The sequence below is a fragment of the Prenolepis imparis genome, unplaced genomic scaffold, assembly GCF_030444845.1.
Source record: "Prenolepis imparis isolate NDT839.2.m4 unplaced genomic scaffold, iyPreImpa1.0 SCAF_6, whole genome shotgun sequence".
NCBI classification, from domain to species: Eukaryota; Metazoa; Arthropoda; class Insecta; order Hymenoptera; family Formicidae; genus Prenolepis; species Prenolepis imparis.
The window spans coordinates 14,988,647-14,997,843 of NW_028141164.1; the positions used below are offsets into that span (position 1 = coordinate 14,988,647).

At 40.5% G+C, this 9,197-nt stretch overlaps 1 protein-coding gene across 1 annotated transcript; it reads left to right on the forward strand.

Annotated features, from left to right (window-relative positions):
* Positions 1-1,529: 1,529 nt before the first annotated feature.
* Positions 1,530-3,248, forward strand: LOC145937735 (uncharacterized). Its single transcript, XM_083041032.1, has 3 exons — positions 1,530-2,302; positions 2,383-2,674; positions 2,752-3,248. Coding segments are annotated over exons 1-3 (309 nt in total). The 5' UTR covers positions 1,530-2,287; the 3' UTR covers positions 2,754-3,248.
* Positions 3,249-9,197: the final 5,949 nt, after the last annotated feature.

Genomic DNA, 9,197 nt, shown 5'->3' on the forward strand with positions numbered 1-9,197 from the left:
TCCGCGTCAAAATGTCTTTAGCATTCGTCTAGTTAAGAGCAAAGTGCACAAAAGAAATAAATATTGAAGAAGATGTTATTTTCGTTGAAGATGGTGAAGAAGAGATCATTGAAGATAATGAAGACATGGAAATAGATGTGAATAATGAAATTATGAACGTTGAAGAAGAAGAAGAATCATCCGATGATGAAATAAGAATTTTCGAAGATTCAGATTATGATAGTGAGTGTAGTGCGGACCTTACTGAACAAAAACAAGTGCGTGTTTTAAAACGATCAGATATTCATGATATTGATGAACTGCAAAAAATGTGCTCCATTTCTTTTTCTTACGAAATTAGTAATGGTGACAAATTTTGCACAGCATATTTCCTGCGAGTGAATGACTTGTTTTCACGTGCTCGTGCTGTGCGTAAACACGATACCGAAAGATACATTCTACTTTTGAAAGATAAATGCTGTGAATGTAAAGGCTCAGTGTCTCAAATAGTATCATGCAGTCTGTGCCCTATTTGCAGACAATAAACTTTGGGAAATTGTGCTAGGACACTTAAGTGAGAATTCTGGTAGACTATAAACATGACGTTATTTATAGAATATGAACGTCTAGAGAAATTGTATAATCATCTCAGAGATAATGATGTGATAAAACCGCGGCACACTATCAAGCCTTATGAGGAATCGAAGAACATTCCAGTGACTTTGATTGTGCAATTTTTAAGAAATCGCGAACTCGGTGTGCGAAAACCTCACACGGTGAAAGTGCGAAATTTTCTGGGAGCTCGTGAATATTGTTTAAAACAAGCTAAGTTGTGTTCGAAATGTGATGATAACAGATATGATTATAGATGCTATTTTTCCCATGTGCATGGACATACTTCAGTAACATGTTATGAACACCAGCTACATTTTGCACTTGAAGGAATGCATCATTCAAATAAAAAGTTTGGTGAAACCAATGAAAATTGTTGGCCATTTAAATCACCTCATTCATCACCTCATCCACCACCACCGCCATACGAAACTGAGGAGGACGTGTTCGCAGCATGGAATTAGTGAGTATTTTTTAAATTTTAAAAATTGAGTTAAAAATAATAAAAATTTTTTCTGTCTTGCAGGAGTCCCGCATACACCGCCACGCAGCAGTCCCACGGTCGTCGCTCTGCCACCCCCACCATCGTTGGCACAGCCGCCCAGCCGCCGCCCCCCCGCAGCCACAGCGGACACCACCCACCCACCAATAATTTCTTATATAACGTTATATTAATCTTTTATATTTTATATTTTTTATATTCTTAAATTTTATATTCTTAATTTTTATATTTATTTATATTTTTAAATTTTTTATATATTTTATATTTATTAATAACCTTTTTAATTTTTAAATTCACACACACACACACACACACACACGTAAATACACATTTCTATTAATTAAATTTTTATTAATATTAAAAATATGTATTTAAAATTCCTCTCTCTCCTTTTCCCCATTTGCGCCACAATATATCTATTGCGAACGCTATCTTTCTTAACGAAAAAATGGTATTAAAATTATTAAAATCATTTAATATTATTAAAATCATTTTAAAAAATTCTTATTACGTTATCTCGCCGCGATATTTCTTTCTCACCTTGCAGCTCTCTCGCGTTATCTCGCGCTTTCCTTCGCGAACATCTCTCTCGCATGCGTCTCTCGCGCTATCTCTTTCTCACGTGTGCCTCTCGTTCTCTCATAAACGCCTCACGCTCTTTCTTTTAAGCGCTCTCGCGCTATCCCTTTCTCGCGTGCACCTCTCTGGCGGTCCTTAGCATCGCGTTCCCTATCTCTCATAAACGCCTCGCGCTATCTCTTCTAAGCGCTCTCGCGGTCTTTAAGCCTCGTGTTCTCCTTCTCCACATGATATCATCCCCCGCAAGGACCCCACAACTATTGGGAGCTACGTATGAGAGCTGGGGACTGTTAACGGGTAAGAGAGAGAGCGCAGATATTCACACAGCCACTCAAATTTATTATAAACAGATAGCGCCCGAGTTTACTACGATTTATCTGAGGGGATGAAGAGAGGCCTATGGAGAGAGAGTCTGTCTCTGCGATTTTCGTCACACAGTCTCGTGAAGTAAGAAAATAATGGAGTTTGAGTATTATTTTTTTTGGACCAAGTTTTTGGAAGAATCTATTTAGGAGAATATTTACAAATGTTTCTTTCCTAGGAACGAAGGAGATTTTTAAAGATACATTTTTTGAGGCGCGATTTTTTGAGAGCGTCATTAGGATAATATTTTTTATGTTTGTTTCGCCTGTAAGTATTGTTTTTATTGTGTGTATATTGAATTATTAAATTGCCTTATGTTACTTATATAATAAAAAAACTTTTTTCAGGACGCTATAATAATAATGGACTCTGTTAAAATATATAGGTTTATGAACATTGAGAATCGTCAGTGGATACGCATGGTGCGCTGCAATGATAAGTATTGGTTCGATCACATGTGGGGTGATAATGTGGACGCCCTCGAGTGGGAGGAAGACAACCCGTGGATGCGGGTAGATATATTTGCACTTCGCGAGCTCTTCGGATTGGAACCATATCCTGAGGATATAATAGAAGATTGGAATCCCCAGGAGCCCGAGGAGCCCGAGAATTTGGCGGTGAAGAGGACTAGATTATATTGTAAGTTTTAATTTTATAATAATAAATAAATAAAAATATATATTAATTAATAATAAAAAAAAATTTCTGTTATGTAGAAGTCCCATCACCGCCGCCCCACCACTGCAGCAGCAGCCACCGCAGTCGCTGCCACTACCACCACCTCGCAACATCTTGCAGTCGCCGCCGTCTTATTTTTATATTTTAAATTTTATATTGATTCATATATACCTATTATTTTTAAATTTAATATTATAGATTTTTCTTATATTTTTATTTCAATTCACACACACACACACACACACACACACACACACACACACACACACACACACGCGCGCGCGCGCGTAAATACACGTTTATAGTAATTAAAAAATCAATGTCAATATTAAAAATATGTATTTAAAATTCCTCTTTTTTTCCTTTGCAAACCTTTCTCGTAGTCTCTAGCCTCGCGCTATCTCTCTCTTTCATGTTTCTCGCCGTGACACCTTTCTTGCGGTCCCTAGTCTCTCTTCTAAGCGCTATCTCTCGCGGTCCCTAGCCTCGCAGTTCCTAGCCTCGCGATCCCTAGCCTCTCGATCCCTAGCCTCTCAGTCCCTAGCCTCTCGATAACTAGCCTCGCGGTCCCCTTCCCTACATGACATCATCCCCCGCAAGGACCACGCAACTATTAAGAGCTATACGTATAAGAGCTAGGGAACTGTTTACGGGTGGGAGAGAGTGCGGATTGGAAATGTGTGCAAAGAAATTACATTATAATTTAAACTTAAAAATTCTTTATTATTCTCTTTTACATATTTTACATATTATTAACTAAAAAACTAAAGTTGCCAGCTCGCAATCAATGAGCTGATGTTGAAGGTGTTGCTAGCGCGTATTATATTTGATACTTCTTTATTATCCGTTACAGTGGACGCGATATTAGAAAATTGTGTAAACTTGACATCGACTGTCTCTGTAATTCTAACCAATCGATCAGAAGTTACATCGATACATGGATCGAGATCGAACATACGATGTAACGTCGATTCGATCATCATCATGCGTACATTTAAAGATTCGAGACTTATGAGTTTAGCGTCGTTAATCGTATGAACTCGCACTGTTAGCGGTCCAACGCTTATAAAATTGTAGACATCTTTAGAGTCGCTCCGAAGGAAATTCTGAATATTGTGACGTTGCTCTTAGAGTCCCTTCCATGTTTCGAGAGATAATATCAATTCCTTTCCTCGATGATCTCCTATAACGATCTCCACGTAACTCGGTGGACCCACGTTGATACCAATTTCGAGGAATTTGAATTTGGTAACTGTCAATGCGTATCGTCTGCCTAGTACACGAACCGCACGACGCTCCAACAAAATGCTGTAAAAATGAAATTAGTTTAAAAATAATATAATTTGTAAAAAATATAAAGATATAAAATAGAAAAATAGAAAAAGTTAAACTTACTTGTCGCATTTGTTCTCAAACGATGGAGTTTCATCACAATTCGGTATGTAATTATTCACATGTCTGCCGGAGTCGCTGCTTCTTTCGGCGGAGTACATTTCTTGTACGTTATTAAAGTGAAACCACCAGTACGAACGGCTATAAACAGTTATCGAACGGCTATAAGCGATTATCGAACGGCTATCAAACTTTAATGAGCGACAGTTAACGGGTCAGAAGCGGCTACTAACGGGTCAAAAACATCTATCAAACAGTAATCTAACAGCTCGAGAACGGGTCAGGAACAGCTGTAATCGGGTCAGGAACGGATACGAACGGGTCAAAACAGCTACGAACGGGTCAAAAACAGCTACGAACGGGTCAAGAACAGCTCGAGAACGGGTCAGGAACAGCTGCGATCGGGTCAGGAACGGCTACGAACGGATCAAAAACAGCTACGAACGGGTCAAGAACAGTTCGAGAACGGGTCAGGAACAGCTCGAGAACGGGTCAGGAACAGCTGTGATCGGGCCAGGAACGGCTACGAACGGGTCAAGAACAGCTCGAGAACGGGTCAGGAACAGCTGCAATCAGGTCAGAAACGGCTACGAACGAGTCAAAAACAGCTACGAACGGGTCAAGAACAGCTCGAGAACGGGTCAGGAACGGCTACGAACGGGTCAAGTACGGGTCAAGAACGGCTACGAACGTCTACGAATGGATCAAGAACGGCTACGAACGGCTACGAACGGATCAAGAACGGCTCAAGAACGGCTACGAACGGCTCAAGAACGGGTCAAGAACGCCTACGAACGGCTCAAGAACGGCTACGAACGGGTCAAGAACGGCTACGAACGGCGCAGGAAAAACAGTAGAGCGCAAAAATATGGTTTCGTGAAAATGGCGGGACGTCACACCTCCCCTCTTATTTAAGAACAATTTGCGATGTATTCGAAGGAATTTGTTCGAGATCTTTTAAACGATCCCTTAAATTCTGATATGAATTAATATCGGAAACATTATTAGTAGTTAATGATTCGATTTTCGATGAGGCATTATTATTTGTTTTTGAAAACCCATTAACGATTACGGTAGGATCCTTGGAGAGGTCTTCAGGGGCAGAAGGTGATGGTGGTCCCTTGGTTTGTTTTTTTGTTATCGATCTTATCGACAGGTCCTCGTGCGAGATGAAGTAGCAGATGAGTGAGAGAGCTCCAAATGGCTCCAAACAAATGCATGCTCCATCCATAGGCAGAATGTAAGGCATAACCGTGAATAGCTGTATCGACGAAAATTTTTATGATGCGAATAATTATCAGAATGCCAAGGATTCCAGCGGTTGCAGATCCGAATGAAATAAATCCGATTCATACTCTTGAGGCGGTACTATCGGCAATTTTATTGAGAGAGGCTTCGTCCAATAAATTATACATGGAGACAGCATCGGAGTTAATGGAGTGTCCCGTAATTCCTCTTGCAAAAAGAGCGGGTTTCTCCGCGGGGAACATAATGTGGTCCCTCAGTTCTTCTATGTCTTCTTCGGAGTATATTCCGCTGACAGCGAGGGCTCTTGGCGTCAAATAATCCCAGGTTGTCATTGGTTTTAATTGTTGCGGAGGTAACTGTCTGATTTGAGGTTCAGGTGTAAATTGAATCCAGATATCCTCAATACGGTACATAGTAGATATACTATACCAATTCTAACTCATGGGCAATGAGGGGGGTGAGGGGCGAGGGGAACCCACGGCGCGGGGTAATGACGTCACGCGGGGAGGGGGAATGTCGTCACGCGGGGAGGGGGAAACGTCCGCGATGTACCGCGAGGGGTCCGCGGGGAGGGGGGAGCGTCCGCGATTTTGGAGCCGGGTCCGCGAGGGGTCCGCGGGGAGGGGGAGCGTCCGCGATTTTGGAGCCGGGTCCGCGGAAAGGGGGGAGCGTCCGCGATTTTGGTGCCTGGTCCGCGAGGGGTCCGCGGGGAGGGGGAAGCGTCCGCGAAAGACCGCATGAAGCTTTTTGGGTGGGGAGAGAGGAACGCGAAGGAGAACGCGAGACACACGTGAGAGAGATGATGCAAGCGAGGCGCATATGCAAGAGCGAGAGAGATAGTGCGAGATGGAGAGGTAGCGAGATGACGCGAAGGAGAGCGCGAGGCGCACGCGAGCGAGATATCGCAAGAGCGAGAGAGATAGCTCGAGATGACGAGAGGTAGCGAGATGACGCGAAGGAGAGCGCGAGAGCTGATGCAGCGAAGGAGAACGCAAAGAGAGAGGCGTTCGTAAGAGAGAATTTTTTTAATTAATATTTTTTTAATTAAAAAGATTTTAATAGGAGGAAAGGAGAGAGGACCTATTCTAAAGCAAATAGATTTTTTAATATTTAAAATAATGTTTATTATATAACTGTGTGTGTGTGTGTGTGTGTGTGTGTGTGTGTGCAATCATACAATTTTGTGTGTGTGTAAATTTAAAAATTTTAAATATAAAATATAATATAAAATACTATAATGGCTGCGTCATGATGATCGTGGGTTGATATGATATTTCGCGATGATCGACCCATGTATCACGACTTGTGGTATGAGGCAGAGGCTGTGAGGTGGTGGCTGCGAGGTGGTTGAGCGGTGGCTGCGAGGCGGCAGGGTGGAACTCCTACATGACAGAAATTTTTTATTAAATATATTATTTATTTTATTAATCAATTTATTATTTTAATAATTTATAATTGAAGAGAAATACTTACAATAATTATTCCTCCTCAGAGGATTCTCTATGCTCAGCATAATAAAATCTAGAAACGCTCGACTCGAATAGGAGAGAGCGATTTTTCGGAGCCCAAAGTTTCATAGCCCATAGTTGATATTTTACAGCATCAGTATGAGGTTTTTTCAAACCTATTTCGCGCCCATGTATCATCTGCACGATTGAATTGACCGGAGTGTTTGTCGATACTGCCGGAACATTCATATCTACGCTTAAGAAACGTTTGCGTAGCGATCTTTTTAAGTCTTGGAGTTGCACGATTCGAGCTTTCCGCTACTGCAAATTTCCAATTAATAATTTTTTGGGGTTGATTTTCATTCCGAAAATTCATTAGTTCTTGTGGGCATTGTTCTTCTAACAAGTCGATACAACCATCACAATCTGGCTCCCACATACAGTAAAACGTTTTATCAATTTCATGTGGATGCAATCCGATTAAATCATGTTCTTTTAGCTCAGCAGCCGTCACCAACACAAGTTGTTCCAGTAATTCAATGTATTCCTCCAGAGTTAACATCTTCACATCACTCGCCATTTTCACAGCACTTTAAGTGTTTTAATTTTTAAACAGTTTAATGTGTGCAAATAGGACACACACTGCACGATAAAATTTGATTTAGGGAGCATCTACAGTTGCAACACGTTTTCCCTTCAATTAGAGTATATCTTACAGTTTCATACAACCGCACAGCACGAGCATGCGAGTATAAATCTGCTACTCTATGACACGATACATATATTATAATGTTGCTCCCCTCTTGATTTTAATTCTACATCTCTCTTCATCTCTTCATCTCTCTGTTCTAACTGGAGTATCATCTAGCTCATCATTTTTCTACATCTCCAGAGAGTTTTGTCGACTATGTATATCAGACAGGGAAGAAATAATTAAACACAGTTTAACAGTAAAATAATTTATTTGTTGCAAGCATTATAAATAATTTCATTTATAGCACAAGTTATCAATTCACAATCTATAAGTGATTCGCTATTAAACATATTACTATCACGTATCGCCTTTGCGGCATTGCTCACATCGCGGATATTATCACATTATAAAATATTTACAAATTGCTTAAATTTTTCATTAACACTATGAGTATTCTCACACAGCCAGGAATACATATGATCAATACATTTTTCGAAATCGAATAAATGTAGTAACGTTGATGGTTTCATGTACAAAGAATTATCAGATGATGTAATTTTTATAATTTTTGAAGTATACATGTTAACCGCTTCGAATGTCAGATCACTAATCCATAGCGGAGTTTCAGTTAGCTGCTCAATGTCTGCTCGTTTCCGCATTAGAGATTTCCATGTTTCAATGGGCAATATTATTTGATTACCTCGATTATCACCGAGAGCCAATTCCACATAGGATATTATTCCGACGCTGATTCCTATTTCCAAATATTTGTATGATGTTGGGGTTAAGACGTATCTTCTTCCAAGTATACGAGCCGCACGATGAGATGAAGCGCTACAAAAATTTTATTGAAAATAATTATTTAACAAAAAAAAGTTGTTTATTGAAAAATTCATTTAACAGATAAGATTGAAACTTACTTGTCACATTTCTTCTTGCACAAAACATTGCTCTCTTGTACTGGAACGTAATAATTCATGCTGGCGGAGTACATTTTAAAAGAACCTTTTCAATCGAGTGATCAATCGATGTGATACTAAATTATTTTTAAATTAGTAGATATACTAGGAGAGTTCTAACCCATGGGGCTCCGAGGGGGGTGCGGGGCGCGGGGGTATCTCTTGGCGCGGGGGCTGACGTCACGCGGGGTGGGGGTATCTCGTAGGCGCGGGGGCTGACGTCACGCGGGAGGGGATGTTTTGACAAAGGAGGGGGAGTTTTCTGAGTGCAATATTTGTAGATGGATATCTTTACGACTTTTTTTTTTATGAGGGATCCTAGACATTTTCCCAAAAAGGTATAGAACAAGCGCCGATGATCGACAATTTTGTACCCTCATTAGTATAATTTTATTACGGAAGCGCCGATGTCCGGCTACTCGAACTTGTCAACGGAGCGTTCTAGAATCCATAAAACTATGTTTTTCATTTTATGGACATTTTATCATTAGGAAAGAAATGAAGATTTTTGGACCAACGCTGCGACGAACATGTTGAAACGTGATTAGGTGCAAAAGCGTTGACGTTCGGCAGCTTTGTATCCTCGCGGAAAATCTCCCATAAAAACGAGAGCGAAACATTTTTTCTTAATATTTTTTAAGGAAGAATGCAACGTATCGGCGCCAACGTTCGGCTGCATTGTACCCTCGCAGAAAATCGGTCGTAAACGAGAGCGAAACATCTTCCTTAATATTTTTTTAAGG